This window comes from Podarcis filfolensis (assembly GCF_964270895.1).
Source record: "Podarcis filfolensis genome assembly, chromosome: 5".
NCBI lineage: Eukaryota > Metazoa > Chordata > Lepidosauria > Squamata > Lacertidae > Podarcis > Podarcis filfolensis.
Genome location: NC_139608.1, coordinates 8,739,042 through 8,765,878, shown reverse-complemented (window position 1 = coordinate 8,765,878; position 26,837 = coordinate 8,739,042). Strand labels below are relative to the sequence as shown.

At 45.5% G+C, this 26,837-nt stretch overlaps 1 protein-coding gene across 9 annotated transcripts in view; it reads right to left on the bottom strand.

Annotated features, from left to right (window-relative positions):
* MCF2L2 (MCF.2 cell line derived transforming sequence-like 2) overlaps positions 1-26,837 on the bottom strand; it is a 227,602-nt gene that overhangs the window by 190,755 nt on the left and 10,010 nt on the right. For 2 of the 9 annotated variants that reach the window (XM_083612710.1, XM_083612718.1), the window contains exon 1: positions 25,207-25,446. The exons of 4 other annotated variants lie outside the window; for them this stretch is intronic. In XM_083612710.1, the coding sequence (XP_083468836.1) occupies positions 25,207-25,285 (79 nt within the window). In that variant the 5' untranslated portion in view covers positions 25,286-25,446. Of the gene's footprint in view, positions 1-2,474; positions 2,627-11,348; positions 11,494-12,067; positions 12,224-25,206; positions 25,447-26,837 lie in introns of those variants that run through there. 3 more of the 9 variants (XM_083612715.1, XM_083612713.1, XM_083612714.1) reach the window with 3 other exon arrangements.

Genomic DNA, 26,837 nt, shown 5'->3' with positions numbered 1-26,837 from the left:
CGCTGCTCTGGTTTCAGTGTTCTGTTGCACCAGAAGTGGCTTAGTCATGCTGGCCACATGACCCAGAAAAACTGTCTGTGGACAAACACTGGCTCCCTTGGCCTGTAAAGCGAGATGAACACTGCAACCCCAGAGTTGTCTGCGACTGGACTTAACTGTCAGGGGTCCTTTACCTTTTATACTAACTAGAGAAACACAACTGCCCTACTATAACATTATACATAGTACAAAATATACACCTGCAGCTGCAATGCTTTAACACAACAGGCTGTACACTGCATGGCCCCTCAGCTTCCATCTGCAAACACTTACATGCATGTGCGTTAGACATAACTTGCATCCATTTCCCTATGTTTCCTTTAACTTCAGGAGACCCCATTGAGAGCATTAAACCCTGAAGAACAACAGCATTAGCACCTTGATCTCACAATATTTGTGGGTGCCTCCAGGTCAGCCTTTTGAAGAACTCGCCAGAACCTGGAAATTGCCACAGTCGCTTCTCCTCAGTTCTCTAGCGCTAGGAAGGGGGTTTGCACCCCTTTGATTCTGCCACCAGAGGTGGCTGCCTCAGTCTGCCTCATGTCATGGATAGGCCAGCCCTGTTAGGAAGTCAGCCATCATCACTGCATAAAACACTGATGGAGTGCTGATATCCACAGAGAAAAGCACATGGTACAGGCCACTTGTGAGTGCACAATTTCAGAATGCAAGCGGAGAATCACATGGTAACATGTATGTCAAATACTCCCTGCCTGTGGAAAGTAAGTGCAGATGAGATAAGGGTTCAAATCTTTCTCTTTCTTTCTTTCTTTCTTTCTTTCTTTCTTTCTTTCTCTTTCCTTCTTTTTCTTTCTTTTACATGAGTGGAAATTTTGTGTTTTCGTGTTATTTGAGAAGGGTTGAATGTTTGCTATATTGCAAAGCAACCACACAAATCTAATTAGGGAGAACAGTGCCTTCATCATAACTTTTGAACTGACAGCTTTCTCAGACTTATATAGATAAGTCTCTTATTCCTCCCCTCCATGCCCTAGCTGTACGTCTGTTCCTTATAATGAAGCAGCCTCCAAAATACATCACAACAAGAGATGCATACGTAAAGCGCACATTGTGAGCATACTGAATATTTCTCTATGTGTAGTATCCAACTCGCTGCCTCTATTCATTATCTGCTGGAACTGAAATGAGAGCACATTTAAAAAGATGAGTGCCACCAGCCTCGCAAAAGACATGGAGAGATAGTCCATGTTTCATACTGCAATATATATATATATATATATATATATATATATATATATATATTGCACGGGCAAGATTGTGCAAGAGAATATAACTCCAATATTGGCTGCATTAAAACACAGCATCTGCCTGCCTGCCTTAAGTAAAAACCATATTAATTCTGTTCTGAGCTATTTCACATTGCTGAGAGGGAAAGGGAACAAATTAATTTACCATCTTGCAGACAACTGTTGCAGTGCAAGAATGCTGCCGGACAACCTCCAAGAATTCCCTTGTTGAAATAGAGGATATGACACTCTTCTCGCAGCAGTTTTCCTCCTCTATTCTGTTAAAATGATTTTTTTTATTTATACAGAATCATAGCCTGAGCTGCAAAATATTTATAAAAGAAAATTGCAAATTGTTCTGCATTTGCATAGAAGGGATGTGGAGTTTCCTGAAACCTAGGAACAAAGAAAATCCTTGGCAATGTTCCCATTGAAAAATTCATTTCACAATAATCTATGGAAGTCTCCAGTGGTCTGATCTGACATATCTGTGACTTATTATCAGCTACGCTTAACACTGTGGACGTTATTAAACCCTGATCCTATGTGTGGGTTCAGATTCTGTAGTTAAATCCCATGGAGTTCAAATGGAACTTACTGCTGCTTAAATCTGATCAGGATCACTGCTCCGTACAGGGTGAGATGCCACAGGTCTTCCACGCATTCAACCGATTCTCTCTGCCACTACGAAAACCTTACAGGGACTATGTGGGTTCGGTCCATTCTGAGCAACCAGGAAGCAACCCCAAACAGCAATGCCCATTGCTTTGATCCTATTACACTGGCAATGAAGTTATTCAAACCAAACAGCACAATCTATGCCCATCAATCCCCTAAAAGCCCACCCACCCACTCGGAAACAGGCTGCATGGCAAAGGTAGGATTATGTCCTCTCAGGGCTCAAACATGCTGGGTGACCTCAATCGTTCCCCATAAAGCATTCTCTAGAAATAAAGGAAGTTGTTAGCTGTAGCAGAACCAGTGAGGAGAGAGAGATGGAAAAGGAAGGGACGAACAGCAGGGCTGGACTACTTTTTGAAGCAGCTTCTGAAATACATCTTTTATTAAAACCTGCCCTCTGCGACATGCAGAGACTACACAATGCAGCTGTGCCTTTTAAAAGTTCGGTGCTGCAAACGGCATTATTTATTTTGTGCACACCCACCCACCGCCACACAAAAAGCCAGCCTGTTAGCTTGAAGAGATCCAGCTCTCTTCCCTGCTGTTTTTTCCAAGCCGCCACCATCGCTTCAGTGCAAAAGGTCCATTTAAGAAAACCAAACAAACAGAGCAGTTTAAAAAAAGTGCCTCTAGACAGCCTTTTTTTCACACAGCCTCTGGCAGGTCCTGCCTTGTTTTGTCTGGCTGGCTGGCTGGAGTGTCGCTGGTGGTGAGGCGGAGGAAGCAGGCTGTTCGCGTGGGGAGGGCCGGCCTCTCGCTTTTTCCTCTCTTCTTCCAGCAGGGATGCACTGGCTGCAGAGTGCTGGTGCTCCCTTCCAAGGGACAATCCCTGGATTTGGGCTTAGCAAGCGGTTTGACACAGGGGGCATCCTCTCAAGAGGGCTTAAGGGATATCCCATGTACTTTAAAGCATCCTGGTGCAAGGCGTAAGACTTCCTATAGGCACATACGCTCCCTGAATTAACATTTATTTATTGCTGCAATTGAAGACACCTCCATCAGGATGAGTAGGTCTCTATTTTGTATTTTATTTTAAATACAGTGGTACCTCTAGCTGCGGACTTAATCCGTTTCAGGGTGCAATTTGCACCTCGAAAAGTCTGCAACTAGAGCGCCTCTTTCGCGCATGTGCGAAGTGCGCAGATTGCTTTTGCACATGCGCAAAGCGTGCAGATCACTTCTGCGCATGCGTGCATGGTGAACCTGCAAGTATACACTTCCGGGTTGGTCGCGTTTGTATGCTGAAATTCCGTAACTAGAGCGGAACGCAACTCGAAGTACCACTGTATATGTGCCGGGCCTTCTCCATGTTATTCCTGGATTTTGCTGTTTGTACATCACCTTGAGACACTTGCATAGAAGGTAAATAATAAAAGATGATGATGATGATGATGATAATGTTACAAAAGTTGGGTGTCACTCCCACTCCCTACTGAGTGGTAGCAAGATTTCAATGGGTTCCAGGCACTCACCCAGGGTGTGTGTTCCTTTGGAGCAGTGGTTCCCATTTAGTTAATTACTGAGGATCCCTTATTTTTCAAAAGCCAAGCTACGGACTCCCTACTTCTGAAAATTTTCTGAAGAAAATGTGGGGCCCTAATAAACAAAGTATTTTAGGTATACTAAAATACAGACAACAAAACAGACATTTAAAAAATGATAAGCATGTGAATCCACCCCGTGGAGCAAGCCATTTGTACTCTCTCATGTGCGCTCTCTCTCTCTGCCCCCTCCAATTGCAAGAGCCTCAAGAAGCTGTGTCATGGGTTTTAGCCTGATCCCAGCTCACTTGCCATCCAGCAACTCTTTCACAAGTTTTTCCCCTGCCAGCAAGCAGGTCCTGGTCACGAGCAGAGGCTGGCTGAGCCATGTATCATCATTGCGGCTTTCTCTGTAATTAACAAGGTAAGTGAGTCCCTGGCAGGGGATGGTGCCGCGGACCCCCTGGGTGTGTTCCGTGGACTCCCAGGGGTCCCTGGACCCCTAACTGGGAACCACTGCTTTGGATAATAGAGTCACAACAGAGACTGTCGTAGCTTTAAGAAATGTGGTTTATTCACCTATTTACACCTACAGTCTGCATGGAGGGAGTCCAGATCTTACAGCATGGTCATTTCAAGAGGGGCTTGTTCCCCACAGCAGTGCAGCCCTGGAGTCCAAGGCATCTCTCTCCCATCCAGCCTTCAGCCAGCCTGCCCAAGATGGATCCCATTCTTTCTTCTCCACCTTCTTCCCAGAACACCTTGCTAAAAAAACCCTTTTCCTGCCACTTCAAACACACACCCTACCACCTTGGCAATATCTGTCTACCCAGGCAAAAGGATTCCTCTAAGATGGGCCATCAATGTATTTTGGCTTTGTTCTTCACTAGCCTGGCCAGGTTGGTTTGCATAAGCCAGCCCAGGAATTCCTTGCCTGGCACAGTTCAGCAGCTTGTACTTTCATCCATATCCCAATTCATCAAAATCCTACCCCCCCCCCCCCACAATCTATGACAGTACTTTTTCTACTTAGATAAATCTCTGTACTGCTTAAGGGGGGGGGGAATCTATTTCTCCAAGGTAAGCATACATTAACAAAAAGAGTTTTAGCAGGGGGTGAAAACAGTACAATGAATGCGCTCCTTAAGAGGAAGGGCTGAGAGTAGATTTAAGCACCTGCAAAAGGTGTTGGGCGCTGTCTGGGAGGCCAAGCGATATCCGCCTTGGGTGGAACACTGTATGCCATTCAGCTTCCAGACCAACATGATTCCTCTGCCTTGCCTGCTTACCCCTGGGTTCCTCTTTACTGCTGCTACCCCGGATTATGTTTATGATTGTGGCCCAATTTCTTCTGCTTGACCTTGCTTTCTGGACCCCACCTGTTACAGTGAGGTGGTGTTGTGTGCAAGCCTAAGCCTTCAATGTGTTTTACCTGTTCCCACCTATCTCCCAGAGCAATGCCGTCCCCAGTCTCAGTAGTAAAATCCCTTTCAGTGAAAACTGGGCCATCTAGTGTCAAAGAGAAGGCAGGCTTTGCCCTCCTTGCCAGAATATTATCAAGCAGTCCTTTGGAGCGAATCTTGGCTAATCAAAAAGAGGTGAATTTTGGAATATAGATATACCAAACTAGACGTGCTCCCTAGCCCTGGTGATTCCAGCGATCAAAGTCACAGGGAATCAAGCAAGTTTCTAATTTCTGGGTCCCACCCTGAATTCTGTTTCTTGGTTACAATCACATGTGACAGAACGATGGAAAGGAGCTTGTGTGTCAAAACTGGCATTCCACCAGGTCTTGAAGGAGATCCTCTTATCTCCAGACCCGAACCTCCTGTTTAAATGGCTGTGTTAACTGTTGCGCTGTTTCAATGGGATTGTTTTACTGCGCAATTTCAGTTGCAGACATTTTTTTAAAATGTTATGATGGAGTTGTTTTATTGCATGTCTCTATTTTGCAGTTGACTTCATACATGCCAGCTGCTTAGAAGCCATAATGGCAATTAAGCAGTATATACAATAACAAAGAGCAATAATAAAATGTGAATAAGATGAGGGGGAGAGAGATGTTTTCATCTCTGCACTGTGCTTTACAACAAATATGATGATAGGCTTCACAGCTCAGAAAGGTAGGCCACTCTTAGTTCAGTTTTGCAAATGGAGGACTGAGGCTTAGAGACAATGTCTTGCTCTAGGCTGTACTACGAATGTCTATCCTTGATGTGGGCATTCAAGCCCAGACCCCTTAATATCACATACTCCTTAATCATAAACATGATTCCTAGGGAGTCCCAATGAACTCAGCGAGCCTTACTTCTGAGTAAATTTACCCAAAACCACACATGACATTTCCAAATATTATCCACCAGCCTTCAGGGGCAGCAGAAGTTCAAAATCCACAGGAAAATAATTTAAAATGCCATAAAATGCAGCCACAAAATCAATAGGGACTTGGATCATACAACAGCACTCCTCCCTTCTAAAGATGGCATAACTCAGCGCTTTTACTACGGAATAAATCTCCCAGAACTCTCTGGTGTTTACATCTCAACAAAGCTGTTTGAGTTCCTATTGTAAAGAGGCATCAACATACCTGCACGAGCCATTTTCTCCAGTTTTGCGCACTCCCGGAGGAAATTGTAGTAGGACTTCATTTCTCCTTCTGTTATCCGGACGGTGGAGAAAGGAGGGTTTTCACACACATGCTTCCTACATCTGTTACACCAAGAAGCCATTGAACAAGCCAGCGCGAAGCTGGCTATCAGACACCCGCCCCCTTACCATGCTTCCCTGACAGTCGTCAGCTTTTACTCATGCCAGCTTTCAATCCCTGCAGATGACTTATCCAGCTTAAGTTCATTCAAGGTCGTTTCAACGTGCCGAAATCTCCCCGATGCCATTGGCCAAGGCCTTGATAGGCTTATTGACTGCGCTTACTTCCTCTCATTTGTTTTAAATATCAAATCCATGTACTTTCGTATTGACGGAAGGGGATGGCTGTGTGGGAGTGGCAACCTGGAATACAGCTCCATCCTGGCATGGTCTCCTTATCATCCATTGATCGCTATGGCTTGCAGCTAAGTTCAGGATGCACCTATACAAATACCGCTGTGCATCTCAAAAAAGGAGACCATTGACTCTGACCTTGCATCATTTCTACCTGGAACATCTTCTCTCCACCCCGCTCTTGCTTGATGATGCATCATAAAGCTCGTGCTCTTCACCCAAGGACATTACGGCGTTTGTCTTGGCGGCGCATTCTGTTCTGGCCACATACGACAATAAGCCTCCAATAATATGAGGAAGAACACCTGATTCATTTTTGCATCTATACAAAGCAGGCCAGTAAAACAGAAGGGGGATATGCAGATGAAGAGGTGGGGCTATGCAAATAGGAGGATGCTTGACTTGTTGGGGTTGCCAAAGGAGAGAGTTTAGTGACCCATCCCTGCCATTCATTCCTGTGGGGAAAAGCTTCCCATCCACCCTAGACAGATGATGACACTTTTACAGACATGGATCCCCCCAGGTGTGCAGAGAATGCCCATTGAGACCACACACCTGGCATGCTGACAGACCTTTTCCTAGTTATTTAGTGTCAGGAGTGAGCTGGCAGTAAATCACACCATGTAAGTTGGAGTTAACTCTTTATTAGCAAGAGTTAAAAGTCAACTCTTTATTAACTATCTGCACAGACTTGGCAGAATGTCAGGCCTATTGAGCAAAGCAGCTCATCCCCACTAGGTCTTGCCCCATGTGTCAGTTGCTGAGGCTGAAAGTCTCCGCCTCCCCATAGCCATCTAAGTCCCCTCCTCTCCAGGGTTTTCCCAAGCAACTGGAGACTGTGCCTGCATCAAGACAACCTTTTTGAAGCCTCTTCTGGTTCTGGGACACCAGGCGGGAGGGGAGCTTGTTGCAGTAGAAGGGGGAGACTCCATGACTCTTCACCAGTCAGACTCATCTCTGCCTCTTGGCCTCCCTCATCCCACTCCTCTGCTTCAGCCTCTGCCTCTGATTCTGGACTTCTCTCTGCCACAGACTCCCCCAGCTCACTCAGCATTTCTACCCCTGTCCCTGGGCATCTCAGCTGACAAGAGGGTGGTTGTGCCTGTGTTGAATCCATCCAGCAAAAGCTGCTGGCATTGACTTTTACTGCACTGTCTTCTGATTTAACACCATATGTCAGGGTCCAAAATAGCATTAGCCTGATTTGCTTAATGAGATTTTGTCACTGTCAAGATGGGCATTTTTCTTTTCTTTTCTTTTCTTGTCATCGCCGTTAATTATCAGACTGAAGAGCCACTACAGCATAGCTGTCAACTTTTCCCTTTTCTTGCGAGGAATCCTATTCGGAATAAGGGAATTTCCCTTAAGAAAAGGAAAACGTTGACAGCTATGTACTACAGTGGTACCTCGGGTTACAGACGCTTCAGGTTACAGACGCTTCAGGTTACAGACTCCGCTAACCCAGAAATAGCACCTTGGGTTAAGAACTTTGCTTCAGGATGAGAACAGAAATTGTGCTCTGGCGGCGCAGCAGCAGTGGGAGGCCTCATTACCTAAAGTGGTGCTTCAGGTTAAGAACAGTTTCAGGTTAAAAATGGACCTCCGGAATGAATTAAGTTCTTAACCCGAGGTACCACTGTACTAGGAGTACTACTGAACTTTGCATCCGATGACATTTTAAGTTCAGTGGCACTTACAGTATGCTTCTGAATACCATCTGATGGGAACTGCAGGAGGAGAGAATGCTCTTATGCTCATGTCCTGCTTGCAGGTTCCCACAGGCATCTGGCTGGTCACCGTGAGAACAGGACGCTGGACTAGATGTTCTTAAAGGGTAAAGGGACCCCTGACCATGAGGTCCAGTCGTGACTGACTCTGGGGTTGCGGTGCTCATCTCGCTTTATTGGCCGAGGGAGCCGGCGTACAGCTTCCGGGTCATGTGGCCAGCATGACTAAGCTGCTTCTGGAGAACCAGAGCAGTGCAGGGAAATGCTGTTTTCCTTCCTGCCGGAGTGGTACCTATTTATCTACTTGCATTCTGACATGCTTTCGAACTGCTAGGTTGGCAGGAACAGGGACCGAGCAACGGGAGCTCACCCCGTTGCGGGGATTTGAACCGCCGACCTTCTGATCGGCAAGTCCTAGGCTCTGTGGTTTAACCCACAGCACCACCTGCGTCCCTAGATGTTCTTACTGCCATGTAAATATGAACAAGTTGTTAAGTTGCAACCCTATTGCACATTATACTTGGGACTCAGCTCCACTGAATTACTTATTTATCTGTCTATCTGTCCTGTTTATATCCTGCCCAGGGCAGCTAACAACATAAAGTCTGATGAACGAAATTCATCCAGACTTGCCATGCATACTATGCCTGCTTAAATTCCACCTTCTACAAAAGGTGCGCTGGCCTCTTTTGCCGCCCTGTTCACGATGCAACTGAATTTTCTGTTAAAGAATGAAGAATCTGTAGGCAAGCCGTAATGGGATTTGACAACATCTGACAAACCCCCAGGACTTCGATTTTGGTTCATGCAAAGCAGAGCGCCATACAAAACGATGCAGAGGAAGGCAGCTATAATGAGCCTTGTAAAACAGAGTCCCACTCAAAACTGCAATTTTACATTACTGTTGCATTGTAAAAAAAAGGGGGGGTTGGACTCTTGGCAAAAATTCATCATCTGGCATAAAATAGGCTTTTCTTTTCTATGGCCCCAAATGAGAAGCCATGGTAGCTTTAGATTATTAGCTGGGAACACAATATACCAAGTCACACCAACAGCTCACTTATCTCAATATTGACTAAACTGACTGACACAGGAGTCACTCTACATTTTGCCATCCCAAAGTACAAATAATTAGGGTTTGAATTTAGGAGTTTATCTTTTGCAAAAGTTACGTTGCACTTTGTAGCTGCCACTGGTGGTGTACTTGCTCTCATGCAAGAAGTTCTGGCTTGAAGGAGCACCAAAGCTTATCCTACAAGGAATAATTCTGTAGAACTTGTTTCTTGAAAAGCTTATCTTATTTATCCCCTTTACAATTTATAGCACTTTGGCTGAAAGCGTCTGGAAGATTGGTAAAAACCTGATCAGTTTCTCAAAGTTGTTGGAATGCAGAGCAATCTGTCATTAGTTTGTCTGCTGTGAGCTTGCAATGACAGACAGGGAACGAAGTCATTTTTTCCCTAGCTTTTTTGTCTCTCCACCTTATAACAGATCAATAGGACAGCTCTTATATATAACTCCGGTGCTTTGCTGACAGCCCCTGTGTAGCAACACCAGTATTGATTCCCTTCAGACATGCAAAGCTTCAGTGGCATTAAGAAGTGTAGCAGGTCTCAACTTCAAAAGAGCAGGGAGAAAATATTTACAGTCCTCCTCTGTTGTTATAGGAGGGAGGGTTTTGATCAGCCAGGAGCAGCAGTAAATGGAGCCAGAGTAATCCCATTAAGAGGCTGACTTCAGAGCCAACACGTTGTTAAGTGTATTTTAAGCAACAGTAATGTTATGAAATAGGTAGTGAGCTGTCAGCAACAAGCTTAAAGACCTGGATTCTAAGGACAGAAATAGATATTGTAATTTGGAACGGCAGCAAAATGTTGCAGTGTGGAGTGTTCAGGGTCGCTGCCAGGCATGCCCTCCATTCTGTTCCCCTCTCCATCCCTCACCCTAAAAGACACACATCATTCCATGATTTACTGAGCAGAGAGGAAACCTACCAAACTGTAGCTTAGAGTTACCTGTGAATCAGAGACTATGGTTTGCCTGTCTCTAAACAAATGATGAGTGGAAACCAGAGTTTGTTCCTTGCTTACAAACTCAAGGCTTGTTTGGGAGAAACAAACCACACATGTAACACTAAGTCAGCAATGTGATTGATTAAATGGATATCTAGTTGTTTCCCAATCATGTTCTTCCAGGGAGCGTACTATTTTTTCAACAACAACAATTAAAGATATTTTTTTTTAATTAAAAAAACCATACATCTCTAAAATTTGTCGGATACCAACAACGCAATACCTTAAAATAATTTTAAGTTAATACTAGGAGGCAATACTGGCTGATCAGAGAGAAAAAATATGTCCAGATTTCTATCTCTAGCATCCCTTCCCCATCTTTCTTTGAAAATTATTTCCTTTACTATCTTCTGCTCAATCAAGATTTGGTATATTTGAAATAGCCACATCCCCCCACCCCAGTCCCCGGCTCAAGTTATTACAGTCCCAGTGGATGTTAATTCGGATTCCATCTTCCCCTCTCTCAGATTTTCAGCCGGAAAAGCTTCTTAGTTATTGATACTGAAACCAAGGAAAGGCTTTGTGCCTGCCTTCCATTTGCTAAGCCCTGCTTAGCTTCCTTTCCCCCTTAGGTTAAAAAACAATAATGTCCCCTCCATCCTTCTCACCTCACCCTCTTTAAAACCTCAGCTCAGCTCTGAAATCCTGTGCCAAGAAATGCTGAAACATGAAGCTTGTACGGCTCATGCAAGCTGGCAATATTTGCATGTTTTTCTTAATTTGCATAAATTGAGCCTACTGAACCTAATAATGGAGAGAGGAGCAGAAAGCTGTGTTGAGCTGAAGACCAGGACAACTACTTCACCCCTCTCTAACTATGAGGCCTCTTGTTCCATACTATTAATATACTATTACTTGGGCAGAGATGGCCACTGCCTGGTCTAATTCTTAATATCACTTGTTAGCTGCTTCTTATACAAAAAAGATCTCCTAAGTGACTTGCAACATTTCAAAGAGCCTACGCAAAGGAAAAATGAAATTCACGTGCAATTCATAAAAATCCACAATGCTGCCCCCGAAACCAATAGCAAAATGCTCAGCTAACAATGAACATCACCATCACAGTCTATCAGCAACCAGGGGAAAGGGGTAGGATTTTACCTGGCGCCGAAAAGACGTTGGCAAACACACCAGGCAGCCCTCACTGGACAGTGTGTTCTACGGACAGGGAGCCACAAACTGAAAAGGCCTTCTTCTTTGTCCTCCTCCTCCAAGACTCTCTCAGAGAAGCCCCCCAGATGATGATCTAAGGGTCCAGGTAAGTTATTACTGGGAGAGGTGTTCCAGAAGATGCCTAACTCTGAAACCTTAAGAGCTATAAACTGTGAGAAACAAGCAAGCCATCAAAGCTGAAGACACCCAGGATATTCTGCTCTGCGCCTGTTATCAATTTTTTGCACTTTCACAGTGCAGTTGTGGGGAACATGCAGGCAGCGCTGGCTCCAGATTTTGTGGGGTCCTTGGGCAAGTTGCCGTCGGCGGGCCCCTTTCCTGACTGGGGCCACCTGCTTGCTGCTGTCTCCCCCTGCCCAGAAGGAGAGAAGACAAGGCGAGAGAAGGCTGCTGCTCCTTTTTTCTTGCTCTCGCCTCTGCTTGCAGAAGGCAGATGAACAAGCCAGAACAGAAAGGAAGAGGAGGAGGAGGAAGAGGAGCATGGCAAAGGGGGTCCCTGGAAGGGTCAGCAATGGGTATGGTCCTCAGTGCTGACCTCCAACGTCAACCCAGCAAGCGCCCATGCCTCTCCTCTTCTTAGATCTGTCCTGACCCCCGTTCCATTTTGCCTGCAGTACCCCAATGCAGCAAGGCAAAGGAGAGCTTACCCAAGCAGGAAGCTGTTGCCGCGGCTTCTTCCACATTAGCGCCAGAGGTCTTGTGCATCCTCTCTCTCTGCCAGAAAAATAGCTGCAGCACGCAGGGGTAGCTGCAAAGGTCTCATCATCGCCCCCAGCAAATGGGAAAATCATGCAGCCCGGTTGTAGTAGGCAGCAGTAGCAGCAGAAGCAGCCCAGATGCGTAGCGTTTCCCTTGGCAACTGCCTGTTCCACACAACTCACCCTCAGTTCCAAGGAAGGCTTTGTCAGAAGGTTTCAAAAACCCAGATCAGCACTTGGAAAGCCCTGGGCTTGAGCTACAGTAATGCAAGGAACATCCAAGTGACTTGGTCAGGTAGGAGATTAAATCCTGCGCTATTCGGTTTGATTCCTGAGAATCAGAGGAATCTCTTTGTACGTATTAATCCACGTTTCTCTTGCAAGCATGGCTCTAGGACCCTAGATGGGGTTGGAATGAAGCAGTCAGGGAAGGGAAGTGTTTGGGATGGGGCAAATTGTCTCCCACGGCCTTATAGATGTTGCTGGACTACAACTCCCAGATTCCCTGACGACTGGCTGATGGGAGTTGGAGTCCAAAAGCATCTGGAGAGCCAGGTGTTCCCCATCCCTGCTGTATTATCTGAGCCCTGAAGAGACGGAAAGCCCTGAAACAGCCTCTCTGGTGAACCCCCCAAGGTTCACATGTATTGAATAAATACCTGCACAATTTAGAGAGGTGGTCAGTTTCCACCACTGTATGGTTCAGACCACAGGTGACTCTTCTCTCTCCAGATGACTCTCTCTCTAACACATCTCTCTCCAGTTATTATTAGAGCAACCACAACAAATGCTCATCGTATTTTGAGCGCAATCATTAGTAGCACCCAGACCTCCAGTTAAGAGCAATTTAATCATGAAGGTGTCCAAAAGAACAAGACACTGGTGGAACCTTGCTGTTATTTTTTCCTCCCCGTCCTTGAAATCTCCTTGACTCCTTCCTATTAAAACCTCGACAGCAGCACTTCTGCCTGGTCTTCCTGCCTCTAGGAAGGTACAGAGGCACTGTGACTAATTATCATAACGAGGACAAAGCAAACGAAGCACTTAAGCTGTTATTACTTCTTGTAGGATTACCACTTATTTTCTCTCCCCCTGCCTTTTTCTTTCTTTTTTTGGTCTTTGTTACTGACTCTGCCCCTGTGCTTTTAAAACAGCAAATGCACAAATCAAGTGAGCAAAGATTTTCCTGTGATTTCATCTGCATGCTGTGAAAAGGTTCACCAGGTTGATTTCTACAGAGCAGGCTGCCGGTTGAAGACACAGGTGTGGGGGCCTGTTAAAGGGGGAAAGTGGTACCCAGCTCCCACTTCTGCAACAAGTGCCCTTGTCTCCTGAGAAATAAGCATGGATCGGATGGGTGATGACTCAGCATCCATTGCTGTGGTGAGTCACTGCTCCTGGGTGACTTAACTGGCTTAACTGAGATCATTGTTTACTCTTCAGCACCAGCTTTTAATTCGGTACTGCTCTTGGAGCCGACAGTATAGGGTCCCAACTAAGGGCTAAAAGAGGAAACCACAGATGCATAAAACAATATGCAAGCTGACCTGAGCACATCCGCCTGTGCACAAATGCAGCACAATTAATAAAATGCTTAGGCTCACGTTGATAATGTAAAGCACAGCTGCAAATCGAGGAAAGGCGGAAAGGCGTGACAGGGTGCAACTTGGCTTGAACTCTGTTTGCTTGTGCTGTCTGGGACACAGCAAGGAACAACAGTGCTGTATGAAACAAGACTATTAAGGATCGCAAACAAAGCCAGTTTTCAGGCACAGTCTGCAGCTTTCAAGCAACAAACGTAACATAGAAAGAGAATTGAAGAGTTGTTTATAGTGCTGTCACTGCTGTGCAAACACATGAACAACAAAGCTTATGACATAAGAAATTTGGTAGACCTTATTTTTGTTTTTGCTTCATCAAGCTAACAAAGCTATCACTCAAGAAGCTGCAAACACACAAACGTTTTTCTGCCCTGAGATGAACCCAGAAAATATATCCATGCAGAATCCAAGGTTTTCAGCATCATGCACTGAAAAAGCCAGCTGTGATGGGCACCTATTGGCTAGCGTCTGTAAAGTCATTAACCTGACTCCTCCCCACCCAGCTATCAGTCTTCCAACTATTTTAAAAGGGTTTGTGAATATTTTAGCAAGATTTACGCACAAAGTATAAATACAAAATACATTCTACATGTTGTATCCAGAGCTAGCCCTGCTTGGAACAAACCCACTGAAATTACGGTAATCGAGATGGCTAACTTTGTTACGTTTATTGACAAACTTGCCCATCCCCAGTGAATGGCCACAAATGGAGATTCTTGTTCCAGCCCATCTCTTCTCACTGCAAAGTCTTGGAAAGACCAGCATTAATAAAAAAAAAAACAAGGACACAAGCTGAAGTGCAACTGTCCAAGGGCAAATGAATGTAGAAAACAGCACCAGGCATTAATTGCAAGCAATGCTGTTATTTTGCTCTTCCCATCTATGCAAAAAGGAGCCGCCTTGGCTTTTTCCTTAATAATAGCTTCACTCCCACCCATTCATCAAAGAGATATATAAATAAAAAGGGGGTGATTAACACCAATAAATGAAGTGAGCAATTTCTCCTGAATGCTGGCAAGGAGGAAAACAAGCCCTTGATATTTTTAACAATGCTATATGCGTACTGAGAAGGAGTAAAGTTGTTCACATGTTCCTCCATGCTCTGGATGCCTAGAGTGTGTTCCTTGCTTGCCTGCCAGGTTTGTCATTTTGCCTGTTGCTTGGAGTTGTACACCTTGCAAAATTCTCCACCTAGGAAGAGTTATGGCCACTGTCGTTTGTTGTTAAGGATTGCTGGGAGTTATAACTCTGTGCATTGTAAACTGCGGTGCCCAGAATTCTTTGAGGGAAATGATTAGCAGTGATTGCAGGGGGTTTGGTCCCTGCCAACTCTATTGTTCTATGATATGTGCTTTGAATGTGCTTTGAAAGTATGGGGTATGCATAGCTTGAGTGGAGGGTTGTGGAAGGGGAGGAAGGCTAATGCTCTCCTTTTGTAGCCATTGGTCTATTCAAAATACTCATCTGATTTTCTTCCTACCACAGGGGTAGGGCAGTCCTCCAGGCCTCTCAATTTGCGCCTTGATATTTCCCAGTCAGGCCACACCTTCTTATCAGGCCACACCTCTCACTAGCCTTGGTTCACACCATTCTTGAGTGGGTGTGTGTATATATATATATATATATATATATATATATATATATAGCCTTACTGTGTCTTAGAATTCTGATAACGACTCTTGTTTCCCTAGATGGAGGAAAGAGAAGAGTGCGTAGACACTACCCTACTGTACCAAGGTAAAATTTCCATTCCTTGCTCTGGCCACTTCTGCCTCTGGCCATGCCCAGTGTTAAGTTGTGGGTGAACATATCAGACGATACAGCAGTTCTTCAAACAGCTCTTGTTTATTCACAGGCCAGAACAGAACTGAACTGAAGGGTTCAGCCAGCCTGCTTATATAGAGCTCCACTACAACGCAACAGTAACAGTTTCCTGTAACTATCCAATCAATGAACGTCACTTTCAGTTCCTTATTTGCATAAGTGGACCTGAGTGAAAACTATCTACAGTATCCCCCTGCTGGCCCAGGGTGAGAACTTCAGTACATAACACCCAGCACTGGCATGTGGCCCCCAGAAGCCTGCTAAGAAGGCAATGTGGCCCCTGAGCTAAAAAATATCCCCTGCTGCCCTGAAAGGTAAAAAGATGTAGATCTTAAAAAGTGTACAGTGGTACCTTGGTTTGCAACCATAATCTGTTCCGGAGGTCTGTTTGTAAACCAAAACAGGTTGTAACCCAAGGTGTGCTTTCTCCAATGGGGCCTCCCAATTTTTTTTTTTCGTATTCCCAAAAAAGGTTGCAAACCAGGACACGCACTTCCAGGTTTGAAGTGTTTGTAATCCAAAACCTATGCAAATCAAGGTACCACCATATGTAGATCCACCCTTACTTTTGATCTATTCTCAGAGCTAAAAGTTTTATGATGCCATTGTAGTTATTGTTTGTTTTCCTACTACCTTTGTCTCATTACAAAACAGGAATTATCCTGTGACAAAGACTTGAGAACATTGCATATCAATGTTCAGAACTTTCCCACGTTTGGCAGAGGGCAGATCTAAACACAGGAAAAAACCTGCTGTAAATATATCAGAAATTAGATCGTTTTAACAAAAGGGGGGAAATCTCCATGGAAAATCGTGTTTTAAAATGTCCTGCTCTCTATCATCATCTGGTGTTGCATGCTTATAGCACATTCAAATCGCTGTTTCTTTACTAACATAGCTGAGTCCAGTCGCTTTTCGAACTCTAGTTTACAGTGCAAAGGTGGGTGGAATTGGTTGTAAAGTCACAGAGCCGTAAGCCTGAGCAGCCAAAGCACACCACCCTCCTACTCAAAAAAGAAAACATCCTGTGGTGATGAGTTCCACAGATTAATTGAGAGCAGAAGAACTGCTTTTTTGGAGCAGAGCAGGTCAAGAATGCTTCTAGATGAACTGCTGAACATTCATCATGTTTGCAGAGAGATTAGACAATGCTGGTTATTTAAATGAACGTTCTAACATTCTCAAGGAAGAGTACACACTCAGGATTACTTAACACAGATTATTTATGTCTTCACTTATACCACACAGGACAGGAATGAAGCCACTCCATCTCTGATCTGATGGCCATCACAGTTTTGTGGATTAATTGGTTTCAAGCAATTATGGAATTACTGGGACGGGGAAGCAGGGACTGCAACAGACCTTATGAAATATGCTCTTGTAAAATAGTGCTTGCCACTGCACTGAAATTGCCTTTCACATCAGCCACCATAAAAGGTGCTCTTTTTCCTGACCTCTAATAAGCTGGTGCTGATTCAGCTATAACATGATTCATGGCTGACTGTGTCATTTGGGCTGGAGTATATCGCTAGGATATACTATTTAAAACACAGGCGACTGGTCCAGACAAAGAAGAAATAAATAAGGAGACTTTACAAAATAGGTCGCTTCCAATTTTGCATAAGATGTGTACCTTTTCACATTGCACAACCCGTAAACCAGTCTTCTCCAATAGCCGTACTGCCTGTGGCTGATGGAAGGTGCAGTTTAAAATACTCGTCGGGCATCAAGTTGGGGAAGACTATTGAAAAACACCAGTGTTCACTATCCAATGATTTAAGTTGTGATGGGTGCGAGAATGGGCTATTACATGCCTACTGCCCCACGCAAAGTGTTCACGCTAGGGCAATAACTGATATGTGTTTTTAAAAATCACAAAAATAAACTGTTGATTGTATAGATAAGTGCAGGCAGTGGCAAACACCATGCACCTGCAAGCCTAAGGAATAAGCTTATAATTAAAGTTGCAGGTTGTGAGAGGAAAATATGAATTCCTATGACCCACGTGTGTGGGGGTGTGTGTAACAAAAGCTGCCTGGATTCAAAATGTGGGTCAAAACTCATTCTCCAGCAACAGAGACCACAGTAAAGAGTTTAAACTCACAAAAGTCAAGCAACAGTAGAGAGTTGGGAATATAGGTTGTTAGACCTTGTTATCCCGTTTAGTCCACTTGCAAACAGCACTCCTCTCTTTCTATTATTATTATTATTATTATTATTATTATTATTATTATTATTAGGATATACTTCTGAGTAAACACTGTATAAAAGTCGATGGTGAGGAATGCTGGATAATTTGAGGCTATATTAATTGTTGTCTGGAACCACTATTTCAGTTTTGCTTGTAGCTTGTATTAGAAAAGCAGTGCCTCAGCAGTGCAAATGGGCCCAGCCTTTTCACTGTGTAAAGGTAAAGGTAAAGGTACCCCTGCCTGTACGGGCCAGTCGTGTCCGACTCTGGGGTTGTGCGCCCATCTCACTTAAGAGGCCGGGGGCCAGCGCTGTCCGAAGACACTTCCAGATCACGTGGCCAGCGTGACAAAGCTGCTCTGGCGAGCCAGCGCAGCACACGGAAACGCCGTTTACCTTCCCGCTATAAAGCGGTACCTATTTATCTACTTGCGCCTTGACATGCTTTCGAACTGCTAGGTGGGCAGGAGCTAGGACCAAACGACAGGAGCTTACCCCTCCGCGGGGATTTGAACCGCCAACCATACGATCGGCAAGTCCTAGGTGCTGAGGTTTTACCCACAGCGCCACCCGCGTTCACTGTGTATGCGGAGATAATAATACACTTTAGTGGCTGATAGATAATAATGTGGGATAGGTTGTGTGGGAAAGGCAGACTTGTAGCTGTCAACCTTCCCTTTTTTTTGCGGGAAATTCCCTTATTCCAGCGCCGTTTCCCGCTGCTATCCCGGATTGTTAGATATCCCGTAGACTGTCCCTGGGACAGGTGAGGCTGCTGATCCCTTATTTTCAAATCTGAAAGTTAACAGCTATGGGCAGACTGCATCTCACATTGGCTACTGTGTGCTGACATAGAGTGGTACCTCAGGTTGCATACGCTTCAGGTTACAGAATCCGCTAACCCTGAAATATTACCTCGGGTTAAGAACTTTGCTTCAGGATGAGAACAGAAATCGTGCACCGGCGGCACGGCAGCAGCGGGAGGCCCCATTAGCTAAAGTGGCGCTTCAACTTAAGAACAGTTTCAGGTTAAGAACGGACCTCTGGAACGAATTAAGTACTTAACCCGAGGTACCACTGTATTGCTTGTGGGCTTCCCATAGGCATCTGATTGGCTACTTCCCCCAGAGAATCCTGGGAATTGTAGTTTGTTAAGGGTGTTATAGCCTTTATCTGTGAGGGGCAATCTGTAGTTCCCACGATTCTTTTTTTGGGAGGAAGCTATGTGCTTTAAAGTCATGGTGTGTATACAATCTAACATCTGTCTGCTCTGGCAACTATTTCCAGGCCTGGCTTAATTCCTCAGAGATCTGCTGTGGCCAAGAGACTGAAAAGCAGAGTGGAACACCTGATGACTGGGCATAAACCTGTGCAATCTTTTGCCCTTCCTTGTGTATTTTGAATATATTGTAGCCTGCTTTAGTTGAGGTTGCTGCATTGCAGGGGGTTGGACTAGATGACCTTTTCGGGCCCTTCAAACTCTGATTCTATAATCCATATATTTTGTGTCTTTTCTTGAGAGATGCTGCTGTCTGATGTGTTTTCCCTCAAGCTACCTTTCATCTGATCTGGAAACATAATAGTGGTGCTGAGGGTTGCACATTTTAGGCATCAGTTTTTTGTGTGTGCAGACAACAGCTTCATTGCGCAGGAGTTTGGGGGGTTGCAGGCATGGAGAAACAAATCAGGTAATGGTGTGCACAGCAATGTAAAATGTAACTTGAAATGCAGTGGGGGGGGGGAGAATGAGTTCTCTGCATTTTAAGTGCATGCCCCCAGTCTAACCATGTAAACTCTGTGAAAGCAAATCAGGACAAGTGCTCAATAAATAAGGTCTCTGAAGGAGAACTGTGTGCCCTAGTTCATGTTTTAGGATCCTCTGCAAAGCACATGGGTTTTGTGGCAGATTCAGGGATCCTCAGCGATCTACAGCACACAAGTCAATATGAAAATGGCTCCCTAAATAATAATAATAATAATAATAATAATAATAATAATAATAATAATAATAATATTTTATTTGTACCCTGCCCATCTGGCTGGGTTTCCCCAGCCACTCTGGGAGGCTTCCAACAAAGATTAAAATGTCACACATTAAAAACTTCCCTGAACAGGGGTGCCTTAAGATGTCTTCTGAATGTCAGGTAGTTGTTCATCTCTTTGACATCTGATGGGAGGGCGTTCCACAAGGCGGGTGCCACTACCGAGAAGGCCCTCTGCCTGGTTCCCTGCAGCTTTGCTTCTCGCAATGAGGGAACCGCCAGAAGGCCCTCAGTGCTGGACCTCAGTGTCCGGGCAGAACGATGGGGATGGAGACGCTCCTTCAGGTATACTGGGCCGAGGCAGTTTAGGGCTTTAGAGGTCAACACCAGCACATTGAATTGTGCTCGGAAGCGTACTGGAAGCCAATGTAGGTCTTTCAAGACCGGTGTTATGTGGTCTTGGCGGCCGCCCCCAGTCACCAGTCTAGCTGCCGCATTCTGGATTAGTTGTAGTTTCCAGGTCACCTTCAAAGGTAGCCCCACGCAGAGCGCATTGCAGTAGTCCAAGCGGGAGATAACTAGAGCATGCACCACTCTGGTGAGACAGTCCATGGACAGCTGTGAGTCCAAAATGACTCTCAGGCTTTGCACCTGGTCCTTCAGGGGCACAGTTACCCCATTCAGTATCAGGGAGTCCTCCACACCTGCCTGCCCCCTGTCCCCCAAGAACAGTACTTCTGTCTTGTCAGGATTCAACCTCAATTCATTAGCCGCCATCCATCCTCCAACCGCCTCCAGGCACTCACACAGGACCTTCACTGCCTTCACTGGTTCTTATTTGAAAGAGAGGTAGAGCTAGGTATCATCTGCATATTGATGGACACCCAGGCCAAACTCCCTGATGATCTCTCCCAGCGGCTTCATGTAGATGTTAAAAAGCATGGGGGAGAGGATGGAACCCTGAGGCACCCCACAAGTAAGGGCCCAGGGGTCTGAACACTCATCCCCCCCACTTTCTGAACACGGCCCAGGAGGAAGGAGCGGAACCACTGTATAACAGTGCCCCCAGCTCCCAGCCCCTCTAGATGGTCCAGAAGGATGTTATGGTTGATTGCATCAAAGGCCGCTGAGAGATCCAGCAGAACTAGGAAACAGCTCTCACCTTTGTCCTTAGCCCGTTGGAGATCATCAACCAGCGCGACCAAGGCAGTTTCAGTCCCATGATGAGGCCTGAATCCCGATTGGAAGGGATCCAAATGGTCCGCATCCTCCAGGCGTGCCTGGAGTTGTTCAGCAACCACCCGCTCAGTCACCTTGCCCAAAAATGGAAGATTTGAGACTAGGCGATAGTTGGCCATACTGGCTGGGTCTAAGGATGTTTTTTTAAGAAGTGGTTTAATGACCGCCTCTTTCAGCGGGTCTGGGAAGGCTCCCTCACAGAGGGAAGCATTCACCACCCTGCAGAGCCCATCGCCCAGTCCTTCTCGGCTTGCTTTTATTAGCCTAAAGTTATGCCACTTTCGAAAGCCAATTAAGTTAGTCAATAAATTAGCCATTTGCAGATTATTTTCTTTCATTCTTTAGCCAGCTGATAGCTTCTGTTTAAAGGAATTCGGTAATGCAACCAGCAGTCCATGAATTGCTTTCATCTTCTGTGCCCACTTTTTGATTTTTAAAAGCCAATGAAAGAGACATGCCAAACGACATCCAGATGTGGTGAAATGTAAGCTGTCCATAGCAAATCATCTGGAAACAAGAGAATAAAACCCACAGCATATACAGATCACACGTAAGGCATGTCTATGACAGAGCGGGCAAAGTTCAAAGACAAATTTACTACATACAACCCTTTAAATGGAACTGGGAGCTATTAAAATTGCTTCCATGGTGATTCTAGCTTAGTATTTTTTAAAAAGAGCTGAGCATCCTAATTTAACATAATTAGGCCAAGCTTTAACTGCAGGCAGTGCGTTAAATAGAGGTGCCTGAATGTGCCACAGGTCCCAGGTTAACAGTGGTGCTGACATGGTTTGCAAAGACATGGAAAGGAATCACCACACAAATAACCTCTTGCTGCTCATGGAAGAGGCTAACAAAAGCCACAACAGCCTGGCTGAATGAGTTTGGAGTGCTGCCCAAACTTTGACATCACCCCCATTCTAAAACTTCTATTCCTCCCTTTGCATCTGTAATGTAAATGCAGTTATGCCGTATGCATATAATCAAAATTCACATTTCTCAAATAACCCCATCTCTCAAGGCACACATGTGACTACCTCCACTAAAAAATATCACTCAAGGCTGTGAACTCCCACTGCCAACGTATCCCATGTGGCTCAAGGATGAACACCACTGTATCTGAAAGACAGGTCGGCCATGCATTTGCAGATAAGTATCTGTGCTTCAAAGGGAAGCGGGTGGCACTGTGGTCTAAACCACAGAGCCTAGGGCTTGCCAATCAGAAGGTTGGTGGTTCAAATCACCGCAACGGGGTGAGCTCCCATTGCTCGGTCCCTGCTCCTGCCAAACTAGCAGTTTGAAAGCACAACGAAGTGCAAGTAGATAAATAGGTACCGCTCCGGTGGGAAGGTAAACAGTGTTTCCATGTGCTGCTCTGGTTTGTCAGAAGCGGCTTAGTCACGCTGGCCACATGACCCAGAAGCTGTACGCCGGCTCCCTCAGCCAATAAAGCAAGATGAGCACCGCAACCCCAGAGTCGTCTGTGACTGGACCTAATGGTCAGGGGTCCCTTTACCTTTATCTGTGTTTCAAACACTGCAAGGTCCTCCATAATCTATTCCATCTTGTTTAGGAAGGAGTCTAGTTCCTCAAACACACACACAAGTACTGGAGTGAGGAGAGAGGAGGTATACCCCACTGACTTTCCCAAATAGCATTCCCATTATGACTTCTTGAGTGCTTATGGCAGGACCGGCTACTACTACCCCCACTGCAGGTACAAAATAATTCTAAAAGAAAATTGCTATGTCCTCAAAGGGAAATGAAAGGATCTTCCCAAGAGAGTTCAGAACCAAATAAGGTTCTTGAGACTTGCCCTATAAAGGAAGCTAGATATGGGGTTTGGAGTTAAGATAAAATGGACAGGGAGAGAATCTGTGGAGATGTCCCTTTGTTTAACTGCTTCCAACCAATTGGTTCAATAAATGACTGATTAGATCTACAGGATGACTCCTATTTGTATCCCTCTCTTTGAATGCTACAGGATGGCGATGTAAATTGGTGGACCCTGCATTTCTGCAACAACCAGCCCTTTGACATTATTGCCATCCAAGAGCATTGGTTACTAGAGGTTAATTTTATTTCTGCCCAGGATGAGCTCCTGACCCCATGCAATTTTATACAGCAGTTCTGCTTAGTGATTGTATATGTGTGTGTGTATTAAATGTTGCCATTTTTAAAAGTATTTTGTTTATTTTAGATCTTGTATGAAATTCATTTCTATTCATTTTAATTGCAATTTTATCCTACCTTTTCCCTCAAGGAACTCAAGATCCCCTATCGCTACAATTCATCCACACACAACAAAAACCCATGAGAGGTTAGGCTGAGAGACAGAGGACAGGTATGGTATAATGTACATATGTTTTGAATGTACTATCTTTTGTAAACTGCTTTGAATACCAATTTGTAGAAATACATAAATAAAAAAGTAATAAACATCATTTTTGGATAAACAGCCTCATGTAAAATAAGTACTGCTTGGATACCCACCCACTCCACAAACGGCTTTGTGTGGATAGACCCTTTAATTTTTTATTTAATAAGATTGCCCTTTATTTCTCGAGTGCCCTGTACAAACAGAACTACTACCAATCAGTGCCTTTGCTTTCTAGCAGAAATCATCACCATCAGCTACTAGTAAAAAGACTAATTGGACTGTAGATCTCTGGGCAGGGCCTGCTTTTCTTTTTAGTAATTTGCACAAGCCCTAACAACATTAAGGACTTTGCAAACAAAGAGGCAAATCAATGAAAGGGGTAGAAAGATCCCTGCTCAGAGCAAGGCTGGCATCAGAGGGTTGGCACTGCTGAGAACCCACCAAGATTCAAAGATTCAACTCCATTGCTTATCCCTGGAGTCTCCTGGCACCATTGCTGCCTGCTCACATTCCCTCACCAAGTAAATGAGCAGTGAAAGGAACATGGAGGCAGAGCAACAGCGTTCACCATCCATTGCCTCTCCCTCTGGGAGGTGCTCCAAAAGGAGAAGCAGCTGAATTGACAGCTGCAGCCAAGGTGAGGAAGAGGAGGAAGAGGAGGAGGGTCCCATGGAAAGCAACTTTTTTATTTAAATTGATATTGCATTTATATCTCATCCTTTCTCCAAGAAGCTCAAGGCGGAGTATATGGCCCTTTCCACACTATCCTCAGAGCAACCCTGTGAGGTAGGTCAAACTGAGAGGTGGGCCAAGGTCACCCTCCAGTCGAGTGAGGACTCGAACCCTGGTCTCTCAGGTCCTAGTCTGACACACCACACCTGCCTCTTGCCCACAGATGGGTAACCAGCGATAGATGCAAAAGCTGGGTTTTCTTCTATATGATATGGGCATGTCATACAACACATTGCATCTTCTAATCCGAAATGGGCTCTTGTGGGTGGAAAACCTCTTCCTTTTCATTCTCTTGTCAAATGTGCCAAGCATGGCGTCATGGCTCCCTTTCCAATGAGCCGATGGCATTACTGAGCTGTACAAGATGATGTGCATGCGGTAACCTCATTCGGGGGGAAAAGAGGGAGCAGGAAAATGATCCATCTAGAATTCAAGGCTGGGGCTACCCTCCGGCTTCCTTATTCCAGAACCGCTGAAGCGGCACAGATGGTTGGGCGAGAGGGAGCACCTGCGCCTCGCTTCTGAATGTTTCAACCGGTTGCAGTTTTTCAGCTTGACAAGACGACGCTTGCGGACGTGCTGCATTTAACAGCCACCCCCCTCCTGCTCCCAAATGGCTTCGCCTTCTAGAATTCATCTGCAATAATTATTCATGCATGTGCAACCTTTGCACACATTCTGCAAATTTAGCTCAGTAGGACGAAGCCACATTTAGCACGAAAGGTAACCTCCAGAACCTTTAGTTACAAACCAAAACCACACAGATCACACCAGGCTCGCTTAAGTGCATCAGTTGCAACAATTAGCCAGGCAGAGCCCAACCTTAAAAGTATCCAGCTAATTGGCGGCGAAAGGCACCGACCATATTTGATAGCTCAAGGCACAGAAGATGCACAAGGAGGCACCACCCCGCCTTCCCTCCGGGCAATGCACAGATGTACCAGGATGCCACACTCGCACCCTCCCCAGGTGTAACACTGACACAGCGACGCTTCCTAGCCTTTGTGAGTGAGCAGCATGGCACCATCGCAGCCCTGCAGGGAGGAGATCCCAACACATCCACAGAAATAATAATAATAATAATGGGGAGATAGAAGAAAAAAGCAGGTAGAGAGAGAGGGAAGGAGATGCTTTCCTTACCCACATGGGTGATGACCGTAGCCAGCCGCTGGCTCAGCTCCTGATGCGACATCTCTTCTTCTTTGAGCCAAAAAAGCATCTCCCACCGAAAGGACCACACAGCATCCAAGAGAGGGAGAGAGGAGGAAAGCGCCTACCCACACCCCACACCGCCCCCAAGATGTAGCAGGAGCGGCAGGCGGCTCAGACACAGACACGGCGCCTGTGCCACTCCCACTGCGCGCAGGATCCTTCCCGGCTGCCGCCGCCGCCGGGCTTCGTAGGTCTTACACCGGCTTCGGCATTGGCCGGCGCTGGGCACATCCTGAGCGCGCTGGCCCGCCCCTCGCCAGGTCCTCCCCAAAGCGCACAGGCGACGGGGGCCTCAACCTTCTGCCCCCCAAATCTTCTTGGCACACTGAACCCTGGTGCCACTCAGCCGGCTGCCCGGTGCCACCATTCCTGGATTTCAAAATTACTAGTAGGAGTGATGATAATAAGAATAAGAGAGCTGTTCCAAGGGGACCCTAAGGCTGCAAGGCTGGGAAGAACAGAAGGCAGCAGGCTTGCACAAGGAGATCTTTTGGACCCAGGGCCCCGGAATGCATTCCCCCCGCTTCCCTTTTCTTAGGCAGAGGCATCAAGCGTCTCCCTCGCGCGCCCCCACCCCGTCTCTCTTCCTCCGCCTCCCAGCTCCACCTTTGCTATTAAAGGGATGGATGTGGGTTAGGCACTCAAGGCTGATGGCTAGGAAGAGGCAGGGAAGAATAAGGAAAGCACAAATGGGATCATGGACGCACGCGCGGGTGCGTGGATATATATATATATAGAGAGAGAGAGATGCCTAGGGAGGAGAGCAGGATCTTCATCACATGTTTGCTGGCAAAGATAGACATGTACCAGGATCGGTCTAATTCAGTCATTTCTTAAGATTCATGAAATAGGCACAAATCACACTACTGCTTAGAACAGACCACTAACGATACAAATGAGCCTCTTGCAAGAGGGAAGGCGTACAGGAAAAGGTACTTCCTTTCAACAAAGTGACATTGGCTAAGGCTTGGTTTTTTGTTTTTTTACCCTGTGTGTGGTGCGCAAGTCATAGGTGCAGTAGTTAAGAACAAAAAGGCACACAGCCTACGGACCACTGCAAATGTGATGAACTTGCTGCACAGAAAACACTTCTGTGTAGAAAGAAAATGTTGTTGATGATGATAGCTAGCATGTATATAACATTCATTCATTCATTCATTCATTCATTTATACACTGCTCTTCATCATAAGACCTCAGGGTGGTTCACAGAACGTTGTAGAGCATTTAAAGTGTTTTGCAAATATTATCTTGGTGTAATCCTTCCATAAAATACACAAAAAATACACAATCTATGTAACATAGATCAAGTTGATGACACACTCAACACACATGTGTACACACACACACACACACACACACACACAATAATGCCGGTAGGAAGGCTGGGGCAGAGTGACTTGCCTAATGAGTTCATAGCAAAAGTAAGATTTGAACCTGGAAATTCCCAGTTCAGACAACGACAGCCCTTAGGATGCTGATGGACTTCAGTTCCCACCAGCCCTGGCCAGCATAGTCAATGGGTAGGGATGATGGAAGCTGTAGTCCACAACTGGAGAGC